This window comes from Centroberyx gerrardi, chromosome 2 (assembly GCF_048128805.1).
Source record: "Centroberyx gerrardi isolate f3 chromosome 2, fCenGer3.hap1.cur.20231027, whole genome shotgun sequence".
In the NCBI taxonomy this organism is placed as follows: domain Eukaryota; kingdom Metazoa; phylum Chordata; class Actinopteri; order Beryciformes; family Berycidae; genus Centroberyx; species Centroberyx gerrardi.
In genome coordinates, this window is record NC_135998.1 from 35,658,374 (window position 1) to 35,683,373 (window position 25,000).

Genomic DNA, 25,000 nt, shown 5'->3' on the forward strand with positions numbered 1-25,000 from the left:
AGGGATAGTAGGTAGCTAAAGTCTTAACTCTTAAGTTTAAAATTATAACACTTGAATGATGAATTTCAGGTAAACGATCGTTCTTTTCCATAGTGGATATTTAGTGTTTTAGAAATAAATCAGCTGCTCTTCATTTATCCAGTTTGTCATTTGTCTCTGTACACACACACACACACACACACACACACACATACACACACACACACACGCCTGCCCTGCCACTGACTTGCGCTGCTGTTTTTCTGTTTCATACTTGAATATAAAGTCTCCATGATCATTTCTGTGTTGAGTTTCAAGATCCTTAAAAAAAAATTTCAGATTTCAAAAATGAATCAGAGTTAATAAGAATACCGGCTTTCTTTCTTTTCTTTCATCTGACAACAGTGTTATGATTAAATCTCCAGTTGATTTTATGAATTTCAGTCATATATTCACACAGATTCAACAGTTTTAACATGTAAAATAAGCTTTCCTCAACTTTCACAAGCTATCATGACTCAAAATACAGTTTCTGTTACACTTCAGTGTTAAGAAACATTAAAACAAAACCCTTTACAGCCTGAAACTTCATATAAGACTTCATTTTATCCCTGAAATGTCCTTAATTTCTCATCACATAAACATTAATTATCTATTAAACATAACATAGCTTTACAAAAGTAAGGTTAGTATCATGGGTTTATAAGGGATTTGTTGGTTCACAGAGACACTAGTAATTAAGGGATTTTTCATGCCTTTTGTGCAGGTTTACAGGTTATTAATGAGTTATTAATGGGAACTTCCTGTCTCCCTGAATTTTACATTAAATTAGAAAGTATGCAGTCAAACATTAAGGGGAGTTTAAGGTGTTTTCCTCCATTAATAACTCCCTTAACTCATTTTAAGGGGATTTTGAATGAATTAAGGGGTGAATTAATGTAAAAGTAAGGTTATTTTAAGGGATTACTGGTTCGTAGATGAGTGAATTTTTTTTTTTAGTTTTAGTTTTTTAGTTTTCTCTCCTGTCTCATTCACGTCAATCTCTGCTCTAATCTCCACTAATAAAGTTGTGGTGTGAAAAATGACACGTAATCTACAAAAAAACAAAAAAAACAAACATATAACAGCAGCAAAAAACAAAACCTCTCCATCTTAACAAGTCAGTACGTTTAATTTGTCTCTTGTAAAAAAAAAATTAAAAAAAAATTTTTGTCTGTAATTTTAATCTGTTTCACTTCTGTTTATCTATTAGCCTTTTCTTTCTTTTTGGTCTGTTATACTGTCTCTTTACTCTGATAAGGAGTGTTTCTCTGTGTGAAAACATGCTCTGTTATACTTCTTCTTGACCCTCAACACGTGTATCTGTAATGTCCTTTTTTTTCTCACAAAAAAGATAAAATAAAATAGAACAAAAAAATATATATTTGTCTGAAAACAAGAGAGAAACATGTAGACAGTTGTGTTTGTTTCAGTACAATTTGGCTTTCAAAAAATGCCCATAAGGTGTCAATATGTCATCACTGTACATTTCACCACAATGTCAGTTGATATATTCCATCTAACACCGACTCTAACCTTAATCTCTCTCGCCTTTCTAATTCTCTCTTTCTTTTTGTCACAGCAATAACTGGAAGCCGTTCCTCTCGGGCCTGAAAACCTCTCGATTAAAGGCCATAATATCTACAATTGGATCTCATCCGTCCGATATGAAACATAATCCGATAAAAAGATAGATTCGGCTTAATGAATCCAATTACCTCGCCCAATCAAATAGAGAAGGATTCCCTTCAAACACATCTGTCTCACACACATCAAACTCCACCGGCTTCTGCCGCATTTTTAATGCTTTTACCAATAAACCTGCAGGAATCTCACAGGCAGGAAGACCAGCAGCCTCGCTCTCCAGATCCTCCTCCTGCTTCCTGTTTCTGGACAGTTTCAGGTTCGGGTCGAGGCTTTATTTGCACATACAAACGGTAAAAGAGGACGAAAAGAGAAAATAATTTTAAACTGTTTATAGGTGAGATAAAGAAACGTCAAGGGGCTTATAGAAACATCTCACCGCAAAAAAAGAAAAAAACAAATTTCAAAAAATCAAGATGACAAACAGAAAAGCAGCTGAATTTGGCAAAAGAATCCAAATTACGTCAAAACTCAACACTAGAGGAGATTTGGTGCAAGAACTACATGCAGAAATTACAAGTAATAACAAGTGAAGGGAAACAGACTGAATTAGAGCGGTCCTCATGCGGGGAAAGTGCCATGTAAGAACACAATTTTGGTCATTTAAATCCAACTTCTTGCCGTTTTCACAATAGATTTACATAATTTACGTGCATGTGTAACTGCAACTCTGACTTCACGGTGGTAACTACAGTTCCAGCGGTCACAGCAGCTGAGATACGATGTTAAAATCAGACGTCCGGCCTCCTGAGCAGCTGCTGCTACTGACTCAATTCACTACAGACAGCACAGACTGAACCTGAACACGAGAAGCTTTACAAGGGATTTTTATTGCACCAATGTATTGACTCAACTGCTTTGTTACAGGCCGGACCAGAACCCAGCGGCTCCCTGCCGGACTCCAGTTTGATATCAGACTCGAGGTCAAACTCCTGTTTACATTGTAGAAACAGCAGTCAGACTGTGATTGGTCTGATTTTTGCAGCGACCTCTCTGATATGAGCTGCCGTCTGTGGCAGATCTGACCTAGAAACACCTGACCTGGCAACCCTGACCTGGCAACCCTGCAGCTCACAGACAACTTGAGCCCCAACATCAATAATATCCCATCTCCGAAATACATGTACATGTACTATCCAATAACACATAATCACCAATATCTGTAATAACTATTCATTACAGTATTTGGTGTGAAAACTTGTACCATACAATAGTACATCATCGTAATAATAATAATGTAATACAGTAACATAAATAGTTTGAAAACATTCACGTTATATTGTAACTCTCTCTCTCTCTCTCTCTCTCTCTCCTCTCTCTCTCTCTCCATCTCTTTGTCTCTCTTTCTTCATCTTTCTCTCTCTGTTTGTATTCAATTCAATTCAATTCAATTCAGTTCACTTCAGCTTTATTGGTCTGACTGTCAGGATACAATGTTTCCAAAGCAGCATGGACTCTATATAGTTATATATGCAAATATGATACATGATTAAACTGCAAAAGATATAGAATAAAAAGGAAATAAACCGAAAAAAGGAAATACATCTAAAAATAAAAATTAAAAAATCTCTCTCTCTCCCCTCCCCCCCTTTTCTGTATGTCTCTCTCTTCTCTCTCTCTCTCTCTTCTCTCTCCCCCTCTCTCTCTCTCTCTCTCTCTCTCCCTCTCTCTCTCTTTCTCCTCTCTCTCTCTCTCTTCCCTCTCTCTCTCTCTCTCTCTCTTCCCTCTCTCTCTCTCTCTTCTTTCTCCCCCTCTCTCTCTCTCTCTCTCTCTCTCTCTCCTCTCTCTCCCTCTCTCTCTCTCTCTCTCCCTCTCTCTCTCTCTCTCTCTCTCTCTTCTCTCTCCCCCTCTCTCTCTCTCTCTCTCTCTCTCCCTCTCTCTCTCTTTCTCCTCTCTCTCTCTCTCTTCCCTCTCTCTCTCTCTCTCTCTCTTCCCTCTCTCTCTCTCTCTTCTTTCTCCCCCTCTCTCTCCTCTCTCTCTCTCTCTCTCTCTCTTCTCTCTCTCTCTTCTCTCTCTCTCTCTCCCTCTCTCTCTCTCTCTCTCTCTCTCTCTCTCTCTTCCTGGAACAGTCCTGGATCAGGTTCCTGCAGATCAATGTGATCCGGCTCCGCACCGTTTACGTTATCGTTGGCAGTATTAATGCTCTTTTAATCTGCGCCGGATTACAGCCATCGATCCACATCGTCCGCACACTGCTGCTGCACACACACTCATATGAGGAGAAACATACCAACAACAACAAAAACAACAACAAAAACGCCAACGCATGGCGAGAGACAGGAAGGACGACAAAGAAAATGTGTGTCTACTTCCTTGTTTGTTTCGTCTTCTTTCTCTCTCTCTCTCTTTGTATTCAATTCAATTCAATTCAGCTTTATTGGCCTGACTGTCAGGATACAATGTTGCCAAAGCAGCATTGACTTTATATAGTTATATATATGCAAATATATTACATGATTAAAATGCAAAAAGATATAGAATAAAGAGGAAATAAAGAAACAGAAAAAAGGAAATATCTGTCTCTCTCTTCTATCTCTGTCTGTAATTAAAAAAAGAAATCCCTCTCTCCCCTCCCCCCTTTTTCAGTATGTCTCTCTCTCTCTTTCTCTCTCTTCTCTCTGTCTTTACGTCTCTCTCTCTCTCTCCTCTCTGTATCTATGTCTCTCTCCCTTTCTGTTGTTGTTGTTTTTCTCTCTCTAACAGTACGAGAGAGAGAGAGAGAGAGAGAGAGAGAGAACAAAACCCAGACAGCGCTGCATGGCGAGCGACAGGAAGGACAACAAACAGAACGTGCGTCTTCTTCCTCGTTGGTGTTTGGTGTGTGTATCTGGCCATCGATCTGAGTATTGATCGGCTATAGATAGACATCAGCCGGCACATTTACATTTGGAGGCGGCTGAGCTCCGGTCAGGCTTCACATCAGTCACCTCTGTGTTGGAGCAGCTGAACTCCTCGCTCACCAACTGGAAGTTTGTTTCATTTTGGAAATTTCAAACAGACATTTTTCACTTTTTGGTAAAATTGTTTCCATTTGCTTGACGACTCGCTCTTTTTATCAAACTGTACTTTGTATCGAAAGTGTTTTTCCCCGTTTTTGAGAATTTATTTCCTACCTTTTTCTTTCTTTCAGGTTTTGCTTCTGTTGTTTTTTCTTTCTTTCTTTCTTTCTTTCTTTCTTTCTTTCTTTCTTTCTTTCTTTCTTTTCTTTCTAGAAAAGAGAATTTCTATTTTCCATTTTATTTTTTTATTTGTATTATTGTTTCATCTGTGTGTATTGTTTATTTCCTACCTTTTTCTTTCTTTCAGGTTTTGCTTCTGTTGTTTTTCTTTCTTTCTTTCTTTCTTTCTTTCTTTCTCTTCTTTCTTTCTTTCTTTCTAGAAAAGAGAATTTCTATTTTCCATTTTATTTTTTTATTTGTATTATTGTTTCATCTGTGTGTATTGTTTATTTCCTACCTTTTTCTTTCTTTCAGGTTTTGCTTCTGTTGTTTTTTCTTTCTTTCTTTCTTTCTTTCTTTCTTTCTTTCTTTCTTTCTTTCTCTTCTTTCTTTCTTTCTTTCTTTCTTTCTTTCTAGAAAAGAGAATTTCTATTTTCCATTTTATTTTTTTATTTGTATTATTGTTTTGTTATTCTTTATTTAATTTGAATTTTCTTTATTCATCTCCAGGGGTAAATAGAGGATTTATGAGAACGGAGAACAGACTTTGTGTTTGTCTTTTTTTTTTTTTTTTTTTTTAAAGAACATTTGTCTTTTACCATTAAACCCGTCTGCAGTCGATTGTCCGCCTGCCGTTCATCAAGCCTCCGGACAGAGAGACGCTGAACTGTGACACGAATACTAATGAACCACAGGGAGGGAAGGAGGGATGAAGGGAGGGAAGGAGGGATGAAGGGAGGGAAGGAGGGAAGGGAAGCAAGGAAGGAGGGAGGGAGGGAGGGAAGAAATGTCTGTCATATATTCATTTAAATTCTCTTTTCTATAAAAAAATTAAAAGAAATGAGGAAAGAAAGAAAGAAAGAAAGAAAGAAAAGGAGAGGAAGGAAGGAAGGAAGGAAGGAAGGAAGGGTGAAGCAAGGGAGGGAAGGAGGTGTGTGTGTGTCCTGACTGTCTTCAGGTGTGTGTGTGTGTGTGTCCTGACTGTCTTCAGATGTGTGTGTGTCCTGACTGTCTTCAGATGTGTGTGTGTGTGTCCTGACTGTCTTCAGATGTGTGTGTGTGTGTGTCCTGACTGTCTTCAGATGTGTGTGTGTGTGTGTCCTGACTGTCTTCAGATGTGTGTGTGTGTGTCCTGACTGTCTTCAGATGTGTGTGTGTGTGTGTCCTGACTGTCTTCAGATGTGTGTGTGTGTGTCCTGACTGTCTTCAGACGTGTGTGTGTGTGTCCTGACTGTCTTCAGGTGTGTGTGTGTGTCCTGACTGTCTTCAGGTGTGTGTGTGTCCTGACTGTCTTCAGGTGTGTGTGTGTGTCCTGACTGTCTTCAGATGTGTGTGTGTGTCCTGACTGTCTTCAGGTGTGTGTGTGTGTGTGTGTCCTGACTGTCTTCAGATGTGTGTGTGTGTCCTGACTGTCTTCAGGTGTGTGTGTGTGTGTGTGTCCTGACTGTCTTCAGATGTGTGTGTGTGTCCTGACTGTCTTCAGACGTGTGTGTGTGTCCTGACTGTCTTCAGATGTGTGTGTGTGTCCTGACTGTCTTCAGATGTGTGTGTGTCTCCTGACTGTCTTCAGATGTGTGTGTGTGTGTCCTGACTGTCTTCAGGTGTGTGTGTGTGTGTCCTGACTGTCTTCAGATGTGTGTGTGTGTCCTGACCGTCTTCAGATGTGTGTGTGTCCTGACTGTCTTCAGATGTGTGTGTGTGTGTCCTGACTGTCTTCAGGTGTGTGTATGTGTGTCCTGACTGTCTTCAGATGTGTGTGTGTGTCCTGACTGTCTTCAGGTGTGTGTGTGTCCTGACTGTCTTCAGGTGTGTGTGTGTGTCCTGACTGTCTTCAGATGTGTGTGTGTGTCCTGACTGTCTTCAGGTGTGTGTGTGTCCTGACTGTCTTCAGGTGTGTGTGTGTGTCCTGACTGTCTTCAGACGTGTGTGTGTGTGTCCTGACTGTCTTCAGACGTGTGTGTGTGTCCTGACTGTCTTCAGGTGTGTGTGTGTGTGTCCTGACTGTCTTCAGATGTGTGTGTGTGTGTGTCCTGACTGTCTTCAGGTGTGTGTGTGTGTTGCATGTGTTCTCTCCTCGCTCTCCTGTGGAACACGCCGGAGTCCAGGTGTCACGTTTGATTTGACCGCTGTAATAAAGCGGCGACAAGGCCATTTTCTCTGCTGAACCCGAGCGGCTCGACGCCCCCCCGCCCCCCCGCCCCCCCGCCCTACCCCGCCGCTGCCACCGCCAAATAATTGGTGTAGACACTCTAACGAAAAATCACTACGCTATTCCTTTAATATTCTGATAGGGACCAACAGAAAGCTGCACTGGTCACACAGGATGGAGGTCTGGCTCCTGCAGGTCTGATGTGAAGGTTTCTGTGTGCAGACAGTTTAAGACTCTCTGGATAAGAGAGTTAGCTAAATTACTAATATGTAAATGAGCAAATATACACCAGTCACCAGTCTGGACCCTCCTGACTGAATGTTCTGTGTTTCATTCTCTTAAAGTCATTCTGATCTAAAGGCTTCTGCTTAAATGCTTGAAATGAGTTTCTTAGACAAATATAAATAGCGAAGTTGATCCTATGTATGAATTTCTTTCCAAAGCCTTTGTCTTTCCATCAAGGCAAAGAATCTAAAATATAAGATAGTTTTGATTTGTTTAACACTTTGGTCACTGCATGATTCCATTTGTGTTATTTCATAGTTTTGATGTCTTTACTGTTATTATAAAATGTGGAAAATAGTAAAAATAAAGAAACATGTGGTCATCTGGTAGTGTATGATACACTCAGACTCGGTCAGGACTACACACACACACACACACACACACACACAACAAAGGTTCAGCCAATATGGGTTTTTGATAGCCGATACTGATCGTTTCTATATTGAAGCTGCCAATAAGTTTCGCGCTGATAATCGATATCTTCAAATTATTCAATTTTCCCAACAAAAAATTCCAAGTGTTCAGTGTTTCCCTCAGAGTTTTCTTCTCCTCTGAAACATTCAGAGCATTGTGGGACACTAAAACTCTCCACTGAAACCAGACTGAAGAGATTCTTTAAGACAGGGAGACTCACCGCTCTTATTCAACGGTAGAGGAAACTGAAGATGCTAATATCAAAACTTTCAGCAGGAAGAAAGTATGCAAACATTTCACTTTTTAGCTGAAACTTAGACCAACGTATACAGAGTGGAGGATGAGAGAGGATTTGCTTACAGAAAACAGTGAAAATTAATAATGAGCAAAGAAAATGTTTGTTTTTCTGTATCTGAGGAGGAGCCTCCATCATATCAGAGGCGACGACACTAACGGATCAATATCCAATAATTCAATAAAAGCCCAGTATCGACCCGATATATATCGGCCTCTTCCTGCTCAAACTGATGCTAAAACATACTGACAACACACTGCCACACCTTCTCACTCCATATATTATCACTCATACTCACAATAAACCGACTCAAAACAAATATTGCAGGACAGAGGGAAAGGTTTGAGTCAAAATTTCCCAACCTGACACACAGACAGTCAACACAAACGTCTTTTCTCTTCTCAGCAGCCTGAACTCGTTATCACACATCGACAGAGTTTGTGATTAAATATAAAACGCCAGTATCGGCCCGATATATCGGTCTAATCCCACTAAAACTGAACTAAACAACACTACAGCACACTGTCACACCTTTTCAAAACGCAACACTGTTCATGTTTGGCGCATCGTGAATATTAACAATCAAAACAAATGCAAAATACTACAGGACAGAGGAAGAGGTTTAGGTCAAATCTTCCCAACCTGACACACAGACAGCAGCCTGAACTCGTTATTACAGATCGATAGTTTGTGGATACGCAGAGTCGGGAAAATTCACCCTGAAACCAGGAGAGACCGTGTTCCCCCCGTCCGTCCTGCAGCGTCCGGCCTGCAGCGTCCCGCTCCAGCTCCGGGTCATAAATAATGCAGCGCCCGTCTGCCTGGAGCGAGGCGTAAAATGGAAAATATTTAGGTTTAGTCATTCAGATTTCAGCACTCTGACTCTGTTGACTCAGGATGCTGCAGGACAACAACAGCCGTGTTTTGGCTTCCGTGAGCTGAACTTCACCGTTCACGTCACGCAGCGTGAAGCGCCTGCAGAGGAACGCCATCAAGGCTTCTTCGTTTTCATTTGCTGCAACAGACTTTAGCAGAGTGAAGCTAAACTGATCTCTCACAGCATTTCCATCTTTAATACCCATTCACATTATACCTGTTGTCAAATTCAGCCACAACAGAACACATTTAGACACATTCAGATCTGTGTGTGGATTTATTTTCCAGTGGAATAAACAGTAAAGCAGCAGCTGAAGCTCAGTGTTCAGGCTCTTAAAGGACGAGTTAACGTTATAATTCAATCTGATGCGTAAAGATTCACATTGACAAAAACAAAATGTTTACTTTTCAAAGTAAGCACAATCCCTATTCTATTCTATCCTATTCTATTCTATTCTACAATATTCATAATATTGAATTCTACTACTTCTCTAATACATAATATTGTATTCAAATACACTCTTCTCTTCTCTTCTCTTCTCTGTATTCTATTGTACAGTTCTCTATTCTATTCTACTCAGTTGTATTCAGTTCTGTTCTATTCTACAATATTCATAATTAATTCTACAATACACTGTTGTATTGTATTGTATTCAGTAATACTCTTTATTCTCCTCTTCTCTTCTATTATACACTATATACACTCCATTCTATTCTATTATATTCTATTCTACAATACACTATTCCATTCTTTATTCTCTTCTCTTCTCTTCTCTTCTAATCCAGTTCTATTCTAATCTATTCTAGTCCATTTCATTCTATTGTACACTCCAGCAGTGATTTGGGCGTCGTTTTCTTTTCATATATAATTCACTCCATTTACTTTTACAAGAAGGCGGCGTCCCCCGGACCAAACAATAGAGTCTCTCTCTCTCTCTCTCTCTCTCTCTCTGTCTCTCCCCCTCCCCCACTCACCTCTCTCTCTCTCTCTCTCTCTCTCTCTCTCTCTCTCTCTCTCCATTTTGCCTGGTTAACCCAGTGCAAGGTGAAGAAGCCGTGAGCAGACTGAGGCGGGTCACGCCGAGATTCCTATCAATAATTCATCGGGCCGCTGCTGCCTCTGCTCTTGTGTTCAATTCCCCCCGGCCCGGCCGATCACATAATACCTCCCCCCAAAAGCCCCGAGAGAGAGACGGGTTCAGAGAGAGAGACAGGTCCAGAGAGAGAGAGAGAGAGAGAGAGAGAGAGACGGAGAGAGAGAGAGAGGGGGAGGGGGGAGATTCACAGAGAGAGGCAGATTCAGAAAGAGAGGGAGACAGATTTAAAAAGCGAGGGAGAAAAGAGAGAAAAGAGAAGAGACAGATCTACAGAGAGAGATTCAAGAGAGAGAGACATAGAGAGGGACAGACAGATTCAGAGAAACATATTTAGAGAGAGAGAGACGGCTTTAGAGAGAGGGAGACAGATTTAAAGAGACAGAGAGATTCAGAGGGAGAGAAAACGAGATTCAGAGAGAGATGTAGAGAGAGAGACAGACAGAGAGAGAGAGACAGATTTAGAGAGAGAGAGATTCAGTGACAGAGACAGGCAGATTCAGATAAACATATTTAGAGAGAGAGACAGGTCCAGAGAGAGAGAGAGAGAGAGAAAGAGAGAGAGAGAGAGAGAGAGATTCACAGAGAGAGAGAGGGTCAAGCAGATTCAGAGAAACATATTTAGAGAGAGAGACCAGTCCAGAGACAGAGAGAGAGAGATAGAGAGAGAGAGATTCACACAGAGAGAGAGGGGTCAGACAGATTCACAGAAACATATTTAGAGAGAGAGACCGGTCCAGAGAGAGAGAGAGAGAGAGAGAGAGAGATTCACAGAGAGAGAGAGGGACAGACAGACTCAGGAAAAACATATTTAGAGAAAGAGACAGGTCCAGAGAGAGAGAGAGAGAGAGAGAGAGAGAGAGAGACAGGTCCAGAGAGAGAGAGAGAGAGAGAGAGAGAGAGAGAGACAGGTCCAGAGAGAGAGAGAGAGAGAGAGAGAGAGAGCTCTGCTATATGTGTGACGTGCAGCAGCAGCCGGACGCCTGCAGCCTAAACATATAGGCTAAATCAGATATAGGAGCTTCTCCTATCACACACACATGAAACACACATAATTGTATTTGCACAGTGAAACGTTGTTACGGGTGTAAAGACAGCAGGCAGGGCAGGAGGCAGAAAACACTGCAGAGCCTCAACATGTAGGCTGAGGCTGCTGTGGTGTGTGTGTGTGTGTGTGTGTGTGTGTGTGTCTGCAGCACATTCTCAATATAAAACATACAGAAAGTGTGAATCTAACCCCTAAGATACACTACTGCTCCCCAAAGTGCTGATATCCACCTTTTAGCAGGAAAAACGTACGCAAATATTTCACTTTTTAGCTGAAAATTATAGCAACATATACAGAGTGGAGGATGTGAGAAGATTTGCTCACAAATAAGTCTAGATTTTGAATATTTTCAATCTAAAAGCTGCAGAAAGTGTGAATATAGATACACAACTGGATGCAGCAACAGTATAAATAATATACTTTACTTTCACTTTATAGCTGAAAATGTAAAAATCAAGAAACTAAACATACCCAGTGCGAGATGTGAGAGGGGATTTACTTACAAATAAATCTAGATTTTGCACATTTTTCATCCAAAAGCTACAGAAAGCGTGAATATAACCCCCCGTAAAATACACTACTGCTACTTTTTCACCAGCAAAGATGTGCAAATATCGAATGTTTTGGCTGAAAATGTAAAAACTCTGAACTTAAACATCCCCAGTGCCGGATGTGAGCTGCCAGGCAAGACATGGAGCAGGAAACACACTAAACATGTCGGCTGACGGTTGTGTTGTTGTACATTTTGAATCTAAAACATACAGGAAGTGTGAATGTAGCTCCTAAGATACACTACTGCTCCTTAAGGTGCTGATATCCACCTTTTAGCAGGAAAAACGTATGCAAATATTTCCCTTTTTCGCTGAAAATTAAAAACTGAGAGCCTAAACATACCAAGTGATGAATGCAAGAAGGGATTTGTTCATATATAAGTTTAAGATATCGCACATTTTGAATCCAAAAGCTACAGAATAGCATAAATACTGTATATCTCACTCTTAGATACGCAGCTGGTCCTTAAGATGCTGATATCCAGACATTTCAGCAGAAAGGCATGCAAACATATCACTTTTTGGTTGAAAACGTAAAAACTAAGAACCTAAACATACTAAGTGGGGAGAATGAGAAGAGATTTGCATATAAATAAGTCTAGATATTGCACATTTTGAATCCAAAAGCTACGATAAGCATGAATGTAACCTACAGAAACAGACTACTGCTCCTTAAGATACTAACATCCATCCTGTTAGCAGAAAATAGCATCCAAACAAATCTCTTTTTAGCTAAAAATGTAAAAACTAAGAACCCAAACAAACCCAGTGGGGGATGTGAGTCTAAATTTAAAAAAACAAAAAAAACAAATATAAAATAAGTCTAGATTTTGCACATTTTTAAGCATGGGTGTAGCCCAACATACACTACTGGTCCTTAAAGTACTTAAATCCACTTTTTCACCAGCAGTACAACTCTTTAGACAACAATGTAAAAACTAAGAACCTAAACACACCAAGTGGGGCTGTGAGAGGAGATTCGCTTATAAATAAGTCTAGATTTTGCACATTTTGGATCCAAAAGCTACAATAAGCATGAATGCAACCTACAGAAACAGACTACTGCTCCTTAAGATACTAACATCCATCCTGTTAGCAGAAAATAGCATCCAAACAAATCTCTTTTTAGCTAAAAATGTAAAAACTAAGAACCTAAACACACCCAGTGGGGGCTGTGAAAGGAGATTCACTTATAAATAAGTCTAGATTTTGCAAATTTTGGATCTAAAAGCTGCATATATATATATATATATATCAATATAACCCACAAAGACGCACTGGTCCTCAACACCAGAAAGGCCAAAGAGCGATCAGCTGAACAGAGTAAACACAGCCATGATTCATTAACACAGGTTTGTACTGAACGTAGATCTTCATGGAGGAACATTTTAAAAAACTGACATATTTCAGTTCTCCAAAACAGCAGAGAGAAGCTGCCAAACATCCAGCCTTTATATGCAAATATCACAACAAACAAAGAGCCTGCACATAAGCAGCGGGAGGTGAGAGGAGATTCACTCACTAATAAATCCACATTGTTGTTCCTGACAGTGTTTCCATGATCTGTGTCTGTCCCAAACACTCTGGGATGAACTCGTCTGTCAGAAGAGTTTTATATTAGGCGTGAATTCAGCTTGACGATGCATCTGCAATCGATTTAGGGGAGAAGGAAAAGGGGGGAAGCAACAATTAGCCGGACCGACACGCTCTGCTGTTTGAATTTGAATAAACTGCCTCTTTTACATGTGAGATAAATCACTCACAGAGTCTTTTTACAGGATCTGTTGATAGAGAAAACACAGGATAGATACTGAAAAGGGAGATTAAAAACACAGTACGGTGCAGATGTATACTGTGAAGATGCTTTCAAATATAATGAAATGAAAAGTTATTATTATAATTACTATAGAGAGCGGTCTGCTGACACACGAATGCAGAAACCAAATAAATAAACATCTAAGACAAAATGCATATAAAAAATCTAAGCTGCCTAAGACTTTTGCTCAGTAGAAATCTGGTTTGTTATTTATTGATATCTAAATGATCTTCTGTAACTGTCCCTTATGAGATTAAACTAGGGCAAGCCACTGTGTCATTTACCAATATAAAGACTCTGATGTAAATATTAATATTATGTTATCAAACAAGGATGATTGTAGAAACCTGACTTATCATTTACCAATACATAGAGGATCTGATGCAGCTATCACCAGTGTTATTAAACTGAAGTGATCAATATATAAGGATCTGATGTGAATATCCATTGTTTTATTAAAGATTTAAACTATAGAAACCTCTCTTTTTCTCTACAAACTAAGACAAAAAATGCCTTGTTGCTCATCTTGACGAAAAGTTTGGTCTACGAAAATGTTTCATAAACCCAAAGTTTGTTGTTTTTTTTTGATCCCATACAGGAACATGGAATCCAATTAAAGAATGAAAATCACCCAAATTGGAGTTACAAGGTTTTCACCCGACAGCGACGATATAAAGGATCTGAAGCTCCCGTCTCTTGTGTTATTAAACTGGGATGTTGTTACTTTTTATACACAGCAACAACACTGTTTAGGTTTCTATATATAGAAACTAAATCTGATGTTGGAGGGGAAACGGGGCTGGTGTTGTATTTCTGCAACTAAATGTTATCGTGGACGCTCAGAAAGTGAACGTTAACAGATTGTAACGGGGCAGTTTGATCCAATTCAGCCCGAAAGGTTCGATGAGAAAAAAAAAAACCCCAAAAACCTTCTCCACCTTTCTTTCTCCTCCGCTCTTATTTCTCTCCCTCTCTCCCTCTCTCCTCTGGTCATTCTGGGGTCACAGGAATATTTGCTGCATCTATCGTCCGTGTGTTGTGGCTCTGACCTTTGACCTCCTCACCGCTGGGCGCATGTAATGTTGTTGATGTAGGAGTTGAAGCTCATTCTCCTTTTACACCCACTGTAAGTCACTCTGGACAGGAACGTCAGATAAACGTAGGTGTAAAATGTAATCCAGGGTGTTGGACAGCTGGTCAGCATCATGTTGAGCTCTTAAAATGTCAGAAATGTAATGTAACTTTTAAGCAGGAAAAAGTATGCAAATATATCACTTTTTAGCTGAAAATTCAAAAAACTAAGATGTGATTTACTTACAAAAATAATCTACATTTTGCACGTTTTTAATCCAAAAGCCACAGAACGTGTGAACATACAGTAGATATACAATTAGTCCTTGATGGTGCTAATATCCGGCCTATTAGCAGAAATAATATAGCTTTATAGCTGAAAATGTAAAAATCAAGAACATAAACCCTATGCTGTGATGTGAGAGGGGATTTGCTTACAAATAAATCTCAATTTTGCACATTTTTTATCCAAAAGCTACATAAAGCATGGATGTAACTGCTCAAACACACACTACTGCTCCTTAAAGTACTTAAATCCACTTTTTCACCAGCAAAGGTCTGCAGATATACAACTCTTTAGACGACAATGTAAAAACTAAGAACCTAAACAGACCAAGTATGGCTGTGAGAGGAGATTTGTCTAGATTTTGCACATTTTGAATGTAAAAGCTGCATATATAGCGTCAATATAGCCCACAAAGATGCACTTGCTACCTTGCTAAAGCCTGGGATGCTGCACTGATAACTTGTGGTGGAACTAAAGGGCTCGCCTCCTTAACAATCCCCTGTCTGTATCATATATACAGCAGGACAGGGAGCCTGGTTCATATCAGGGAGTGTAGGTTACATCTATAAAGGAATATTCTTCAGGATGTAAAGAGAGAGGCTGTATGGCTGCATGCCGGAGCGTCCTGACATTTTACAACACACAGGGGAACACAGATCACACACAGCCAGATCTGATGCCGCCCGGCTCTACCCTGCACGCCGTATTACAAACCTAATTTGCTATTAACCTATATTGTCAAATGTCAGTCTTGAAAAAAATGAATCCTTAATGAAATAACAGTGAAATGTTTCAGAGATAATCCTGTCTGTGTTCTGTATGGGAGCCTGCGCACAAATCTGGAATAACTGGACCTAAACTGATGATGTGCCACAAACCAAACGGGTAAATCTAATCAAACACAGATTTCCAATCATTTTTTTTTTTTTTTTTTGGCTCAAGACAATCAGGATATAGATTTATAAGACGCCTTCAGGAACGCCTGTTGGGACTTTTGTTTTCTAAATGGTCTCATAATTGAAAACACCAACTATTTGCATTGATTATCCTTTAGGAGTCTATTCAGCAAAGACTATTCAACCACTTAAACCCCAACAGACACGTTTGGGCAACATTTCCACCGCTCCAGCCATAAAACATGCAGTTTCTGCCCTTTTCACTATAGCAATCCTACAATCAAATTTAGAAGGACTCTATAGAAATATCACAACAACACTTTAAAATATGTGTCAAAAATATAGCAGAGAAATTCCTATAGTAAAACCATAGTACGTTAAAAAATACATTAAAGTATAAAAAGTCATAGTTAGTACCACAAACATCAGGCCCTATAGGAATATTATAGGAGTATTATAGGCAGACCATAGGAAGGAAAAAAGACACACACTCTAAATCCCTATAGGAATATTATAGGAATATTATAGTGATACTATAGGAGATAAAACAAAACAAAACACTACAAGTCGCCAGGTAAATTGTTTTCAAGTGATACCACAGGAAATAAAAATACACACTCTAACCCTAACCCATATAAAGGAATATAATAGGAGAGTAAAAGACACGCTGTATTACTGTTATAGTGATGCTATAGGAGATAAAACGACACTACAAATCCCTATAGGTAAATAGCATTAAAGTGACACCATAGGAAATAAAAAGACACACTAGAAGTCCCTATATAGGAATATTATAGGAGATAAAAAGACACTGTAAGTCCCAATATTATAGAAATATTATAGGTACCATAGGAAATAAAGAAGATATACTGCTAAGTCCCTATAGGTAAATTATAGGAATATTGTGGAGATACTATGGGAGATAAAACACCATCAAGCTCACTGCAAACTCACTGTAGAGAACCACAGACACACTACAAGCCCCTATAGGAATATTATAGGAGATAAAAAGACACTGTCAGTCCCTATATTATAGGAATATTATAGGTACCATAGGAAATAAAAAAGTCACACTATATAGGAATGTTACGGTAGGAAATACAAAAGACACACAAGTCCCTATAGTTATATTACAGGAATATTATTAGGAAATAAAATACACACTATAGCCTAGGTATATTGTAGGAATATTATAGAGATACTATGTGTGGTGAGAACATGATAAGCTCACTACAGACTCACTACAGAAAACCACAGACATTAGAAGGCCTTATAGGAATATTACAGTAATATCACAGTATTTTTCGTCAAAACCGATAAATTACCAGCTTTGTTCGACTCAATCTAATTTTTAAAAGCATGAAGCGTATTTTTCCCAGCTCCCCCCCCTCTCCTCTCCTCTCCTCCTGTCCCCTCGGCCCAGACAATAGAGAGGTGTCGGGACAGGAACACGCTTCCTCACTAGGGGGGGCACCAGCCCCACTGTTCTGGCCCGCCAGATAAACCTGTTTATCCCCCTCTGGACGCACCTCAGACCCCTTTGATTGCTTTAAGCTTCAAATCAGCGGCATCTTCTCTTCTGTCCGTCTCGGTCTATTTTTTTTTTTTTTATTCTTTCCCCTCCATCTCTCTCTCCCTCTTTATTCTCCTCTCGCTCTCTCTCTTCATCTTGTCTCTAAATCTGTTTTAACAATACGCTCTTATCCCCCAGATTACCAAACAGCCGCCCCTCTTAATACTGTAATAATACAATCTCTGCTAGGAATATAATAACGCTCCTCCCGCTAATGCTATAATAATAATCATAATACCCCCGTAATAATAAAACCCAGTAATACTATCCCAATGTGTTTCTACTGTTGATACTATAATAATACTCACTCAACACGGAGAATGGACCTTTTAATTTCCAGGATGAAATCAAGCACTGTTTACTAATCAAAACAACTTTAATGTAAAATGGTTAAATTGTTTTTTAATTATCCAAATTTACAAAGCCCGTTCAACGGGAAAACGATGCTATTTCTCCTATTATTATGATTATTTTTATTATGATTTGCCTATTATTAATAATATTAGTGGTAGTACTAGTATGAGTAGACTAATATTGTTAGTATAATTATTATTGGGTATGTTTATTACTTTGAAAACAAATATTGTTTTAGGTATTTTATTTTTAAGGTTACATTATGTTTATCATAATGTAACCATAAATTTTGAGCAAAATAACTGAGTGATCTTTACTGAAAGTGCCATGTTTCCCCACTGACAGGATACTAATAAAATCTGGGTTATTGCACAGCAGAACAGAGTGAGAGGGCTGTTGGAGGGAAATCCCGTGACCTTGTCATTTCGTATCGATCTCTTTGTTATTGATCAATAATGGTAATCATAATACCGTGATTCCAAACAAATTCCATTCATCTAAACTGGAGTGTGTGAATCAGAGACACGCTGGAGTCTGTCCTGCTCTTCAGCAAAACCAAAACAGACCCAGTGAAAACAAAAGCAACATTTAGAAAGCTGTGATGGTTAATGTGTTTTGGGATTATTATGGGATTTGTTTTGAAGACAGACTGCTCGTCTGCGTGAAACATGTTGCATTCCTCCTCTTGTGTCCGCGCGCCAGACAAACCAAAACATCAGCTCGCACGGTGATTTGTGCGTAACGGTTTATTTTTCTGGACACCTTGACTTACCTGCTAGTCTGAGGGCCGACATCCTCTGAAACTCGGGCTCCTGCAGCCATTTCCACATCCTCCTGAAGGTCTCCCGGCCTGACTTTAGTTTACTCCAGGGTTTGGGGTTCCTCAGCAGGTCGGACAGGGTCCCCTGGGAGCGGCACAGCACCCTCTGGGCGAAGATGGCCTGGGGGATGCTGTACCTCTTCAGCTCCGCCGTGATCCTCTGTGCCACTTCCTTGGTGTTGATTTCCTCCAGCTGCCCCGAGCTGTTCCCCCCCTGCGACCCCGAGGAGGAGGGCGGTCTTTCCCGGTTGGAAGCCAACACGGGCCCGTGGGATGGAGACTGGAGGTGGGGGTGGTGGCCCGCCGAGGCTGCCGCCGGGTGCCCGGGGTGGTGCATCCCGTTCAGGTGCGGCATCATCCCGGCCGCCGGGCCACCGAGGCCTCGGTGCTGGTGGTCCCCTCTGGCCAGCATTGTGGCGGTGTGGTGCGCGTCGAAGTTGGCCGCCGCGGCCAGCATCTTGTCGTGGCCTCCGTGCGTCGTGGAGCCGTAGTTGTGGAGCCCCTGCTGGGTGTTGTGTATGGAGCCCAAGCCGTTCCCCAGCACCGGGGAGAGGCTCTGACCCATCCCGGACATGTGGTCTTTGTGGTACGGGCTGTAGAGGTTGTTCATGGCCGGGAGCCCCCTCTCGTCCCGCATCAGGGTGAAGCTCCCGCTGACGTTCCCGGAGAGCCGCTGGTGGTGGTGGTGATGGTGGTGGTGGAACTTGTCGGACACCGTGGAGATGGGGGGCAGGGGCTGCAGCGGGGTTAAGGTGGTGTAGGTCCCGCTCATCCCCATCCCCGGCGGGGACGTGTCGCACGGCATGCTCATGGCATGATGCAGCGGCAGGGACAACTCTGGCCGGTAATCCCCGGTTCCGTCCAGAATCGTGGCCATGCTGGACACCATGGCCGAGCGGGAGGACGCGGCGGCGGCGGCGGCCAGGTCCTGGTGTATCCGCAGGGTGGATGCCGCCGCCGCCCCGTGTCCCCCCGCCGAGCTCCCCCGGCCGTGGTGGGGGCTGTGGCTCATCAGCTCGGCGTCATGGGCCACCGAGCTCACCGCCACCCCGCCATGCAGGCTGCCAATGCTGTCCATTGTCATCTCCGTGTTCATGGCGTAAGCGTCCAGGTCCTTGGCCAGGCATCGATACGCGTTAGTGTAGGCAGTCTTCATTCATCTGTCCTCTCAGTCCATCAGGTCGAGCGGAATTATCTCTCCTTTCCTCCTTTCTCTCTGTTCCTCCTGACGCGCCGGGATGGGTCGCTCCTATATTCCACCCTTTTCCTTCAGCTCCTCGCTTCTTGTCGTCTGTCTAAGGCCTCTCCAGTCGGTGTTTTTGTGTCTTTTCCCCAGTAAAAAAAAAAAAAAAATGTTTTTATCTCGATCATACGGGCCTGTGCTGTGGCTTCCCCATATCCAGCCCTCTCCTCCTCCTGCGTAACTCTGGTCCAGAGACGGGAGCTGTCCAGGGTCCCCTAGCCGACCGCTCAGCCTAGCGTGCTGCGGGAGGAGGGGAGCGGGCGGGATCCCCCGCTGATGGATGGAGCCAAGGACCAATCGGAGACTCGGCCGGGCGGTGGAGGGCGTGGCGCGCGGGCCCACCGGCCAATCAGCATCTCAGTGGACGCAGCAGCTCCCGGAGAAGACTGTGAACAGTGCTGTTTGGGTGGGATTTGAACTCGGTGTCTGACTACAGCGAGAAATCACTATAGTAATCCTATAATATTCTTATAATATTCATCTAGGGACTCGCAGTGTGTCTGTGGGACTCAACCTGAGTTATAGTGGCTTTATCATAGGTTACTTTATGGTATATTTTTTTTAAACCTATGACATCATTATAGGCTAATACTTATATACTTATATACCTATAATATTCCAATAATATTGGAAACTCAGTAGCCTTTACATTTGAAAAATCACTATAATATTCCTATAACATTCCTATAGGGACTTACAGTGTGTATGTCTGACTCAATACTGTGTTTATGGTGTCCTTTTCCTAGTTTATGGTATTTTTTTTTTTTTTTTATCTCCTGCAACATTTGTATCATATTCTGACAATACTGGAAATTCACTATAAAAATGAAAAATCGATATATAGTATTCATATAATATTCCCATAAGGACATATAGGCCTAGTGTGTTAGTGGGACTCAATAGTGAGTTTATAGTGTCTTTTTCAAACTTTATGGTATTTTTTAATCTCCAATGGTATCATCATAATATTCCTATAGCCTAATATTTCGATAACATTGAAAATTTACTGTAAAATTGAAAAATCACTATAGTATCCCTGTAATACTCCTATAGGGACTTATAGTGTGTGGTACTCAATAATGAGATTATAGCAATCTATATTTTTGTCTTTTATGGTATCACTGTTATATTCCTAAAATATTCCTGTAAAATTGAATGGGTTTTTTTTATATCGCTACAATATTCTTATAGGGACTTCTACTGTGTCTGTGGTACTCAGTAGTGAGTTTATACAGACTCTATCATATTTCTATCTTCTCTCTCCTGCAGCATCACTGTAACATTCTTATAATATTCCTATAGATTTATATTCTTGGGTTGGGCGGGATTTGATCTCTTCACCTTCTGCTTGCAGCTGGAATAACCAAACTCAGCGTCTGTGTTTCCTTCCTCTCCTTTTTAGAAATCTATGGAGGTTCCTTGGTAAGGCAATACTGTACAAGAACATATAACCTACTGGACCACAGTGACTAAAAGCAGTTAGTTGACACTGACACTTTGGTACTTGGAAGTGCCTTAGTTGGGTTTGATTATACAATAACATACAACCTGTTATCTGTGATGTTCAATACATTTTAGTGATGAAGTGTTGTAATTTTCTTTTTTGTTGTACCCACTTTCCCTCAACCTGCCTCATCTACTTCTACTACAGTTAGTGGTTTAGGCCTACTACGTTTCCCAGAATTCCTTTCAACAATCTCCAGAGAAGGAGCGTGAACTTGTTGCTTCCAATCAAAGGATGCTGTACAGGCAGATAAATATAGTTAGCTAACCAACTAGTTTGTGAACATTGGGGCGTATCCATGATCGTGGCTTTACTCAAACCCCATCCTGTCTCTCTGCTGCAATGCATTCTGGTCTCTCTCCTGCTCCTGTGGGTGGAGAAACTGGTCTCTCTCCTCTTCTACGATGGATTTCTCCCTGTATGATTGTTGAACGTCTCTCGGTGCAAAATGGCGGCTCTAGAAAGAAGCCCTCGCTCTTTGATTCTGAGGGACTGACACCAAAACCTGACGTTTACCGCTGATGTTTTACATCCTGAAACATTTTCTCATGTCAAACTCCAGCTGTAGCTGCTGGAAACATCTGGAGGTGACGTCACCTCATCTACGATTGGCTGGTTATCCACCAAGAAGAAAAACACAACAAACTACTGAATGGAGCCAGGAATGTAAAGTACATCACAAATAACTAGACTTTTCCTTCAACAATAAACTCAACGTTAGAATAACAGATACGATAATCTGTATCATAATGTGAATTATTTTTTTATTTTCATGGTCAGGCAGGTTAGACAGACAAATAGATAACAAATCAATTTGGTTTCCCAAAACCAGTTTGGCAGTTAATCCAAACTCCATCATCTTTGAACAGGACAAACAGGAAGTGAGTGTCGATGTGTTTTGGGGAACCAGACCTTGTTTCAGTCTTCAGTCCCATTTACACAAGGACAGAAAAACTAATATTTAACTCTGTGGTAAAGATCCGATCTCCTAATGCTAAAGTCTGAAGAGTCAAAATCAGATCCCATGTGGTTTCTCTTTGTTTAGACAAACATAAGCAGATCAGATCTGTAAAAACCTAAAAATTTGGCTGCAATCCACAGAAAAATAGTAAAAAATTACTATTACTATACCTGCATATAGTCGCTAGCTGGACTGTACATCTGTGTGAAGCGGGAACAGCAAACATCCTTTTAAATTCTTGGTAGCAAGCCGAGGATGCTGCTTATCCTCCTCTGCTGCTGGAAGGATGCAGTTTCCCCACAGGGATCATTAAAATTTTATTTCATCTCCTCTCTCATCTCATCACCTGTTGGCTCTGTTTGTTAAGATAAGATAAAGTAAGATAACAGAAGGTAACAGAAGATAAAACGAGAAGTCTAGAAGTCAGTAGAGCTTAAACGCTGAATAATTCTCAAACTTCAAAGCTTCAGCCTCCGTAACGGTTTATGTTTGTTTATCGTTTGTCTTCCAGGTTTGATTTTCAGACAACAGAATGTGAATGTAACACTGTTTGGCAGCCGCCCTCGATGTTCCTGATGTCGGACTTTCCCACCAGCACATGAACGCAGCATCATAGTTATAGCCAAAAAACGAAACTCGTCTAATGGTGGAAATCCCAGATCCAGATCATCACCAAAATCTAATGAGCTGATCCTTGGGCTGAGAGCGATCTGTCCACCAGATCTCAGACAAATCTGCCTGTAACGTTTTGAGAAATCTTGCTAACAAACAGACAGATGTGAAAACACAACCTCGTAACTTTGTTGGTGGAGGTAATAAGATAAGGTAAGATAAGATACATACCTAACATAACATAACATAACATAACATAACATAACATAACATAACATAACATAACATAACAACATAACATAACATAAGATATCAATATAACATAACATAGCATAAGAAAATAACATAACAAGATAAGATAATATAACGTAGCGTAGCGTAATGTAACGTAACAAGATAACGTAATGTAACATAACATAACATAACATAATAAGGTAACGCAACGCAACGCAACGCAACGTAACGTAATGTAGCGTAATGTAACATAACAAGATAACGTAACAAGATAACGTAATGTAACATAACATAACATAAGATAACATAATAAGGTAACGCAACGTAACGTAACGTAACGTAACGTAGCGTAACATAACATAATGTAACATAACAAGATAACGTAATGTAACATAACATAACATAACATAATAAGGTAACGTGATGTAACGTAACGTAACATAACTTAACGTAACGTAACTTAACATAACGTAACTTAACATAACGTAACTTAACGTAACGTAACGTAACGTAATGTAACGTAACAAGATAACATAACATAACATAACATAACATAACATAACATAACATAATATAACGTAACGTAACGTAACGTAACGTAACGTAACATAATGTAACGTAACATAATGTAACGTAATATAATGTAACATAACATAACATAACATAACATAACATAATATAACGTAACTTAACGTAACGTAACGTAACGTAACAAGATAACATAATGTAACATAACATAACATAACATAACATAATATAACGTAACGTAACATAACGTAAGGTAATGTAATGTAACATAACATAACATAATATAACGTAACGTAATATAACGTAACGTAATATAACGTAACGTAACGTAACATGAGATGAACAGGAAGCTAGATTTGTGTACATTCACAAGCCTTTTTTTTTTTTTATTTCGTGAGTGATGCTTTCTCTTATGAGATTAACTTAATTGATCCCTAAGGGGAATGACACAACAACAATAAAGATAATGGGTTGAAGCATGTTTATGATTTTAACAAAGAGAATAAAGAGTTTCCATTGGCTGTAAAAGGTTTCTTACTGTACGCTGGCGACTGACAGATGTTTGCAGTTCTGCACCACAAAGTGTTAAAGCCAGAGTCCCTGCTGGGTGTAACTGCAGCTGATCTGAGTCCTTTGTTGTGTTGGTGTGTAGTCGGACATTATCGACAGTCTCTGGGTGGAATGATGAGCGTGGGAGCCGTGCCCAAAGTGCATTATGGGCCATCGCCTGTACGCTTTACAATTCATTACACTTTCAAGGACAAATCACTTAAAAATGACTCTTTCACTCTCTGTGTTTCTCTCTCTCTTTGTGTCTGTCTGTCTCTCTGTCTCTATCCCCCTCACACACACACACACACACACACACACACACACACACACACACGCTGTGGCCTAAATACGATTGATTTGATATTATCTCCAGATTTCAAAACAGAATGAGGTATCATCATCAGTAAAAGCAAAAAATAAGAATAACGACAACAACACATATAGTCACACATAGATTTTTATACTCAATGTCAAATAATTTCCTCTTCCATGTGTTATTATGAATTATGTTACAGCATCAGTAATATAAACAACAAAATATTTTCACCCTTCTCAAATTTGTGTCCTCATTCCCAACAAGCAGACACAACCGATTGTTTTTAAAACTTCAACCTACCTTTTTTATTTGTGAAATTGAGTACAGAAGAACAAAACAGATGGGTGCTACTCTCTCTCCTTTATAATGTTTTTAATATTCTTCAGATAAATAAACATTAAGCTAGTTTCAGTAGAGACAGTGTGGATTTCTAGACTGTTTTTGTGGTCGCTCCCCGGCTCCTGTGGTTGGTTAGAGTTTACCACCTGACACAAATCTTCATATATAGCATCATTTCATAGTAAACATATAAAAAAATATATAATAAAAATAGTTTAAAAAATCATATTAAGCAGTATCAGACTGATGTAAGTTGTCTGAGGATAGGGCTTTTTTTTTTTTAAATCAATTTTTCTCATTTTTTTCTCATTTCTCATTTCTCTTTTTTTTCTGAAAATATACTTGATTTTACTTCATACTGGT

General features: G+C 40.2%; 1 protein-coding gene across 1 annotated transcript in view; it reads right to left on the minus strand.

Annotated features, from left to right (window-relative positions):
- The window catches only part of onecut2 (one cut homeobox 2), a 41,299-nt gene extending 21,795 nt beyond the window's left edge, over positions 1 to 19,504 (minus strand). Inside the window, exon 1 of the mRNA XM_078286352.1 lies at positions 18,301 to 19,504. Coding sequence (XP_078142478.1) covers positions 18,301 to 19,504 — 1,204 coding nt within the window. The remainder of the gene's footprint in view (positions 1 to 18,300) is intronic.
- Between the last annotated feature and the right edge of the window lie 5,496 nt (positions 19,505 to 25,000).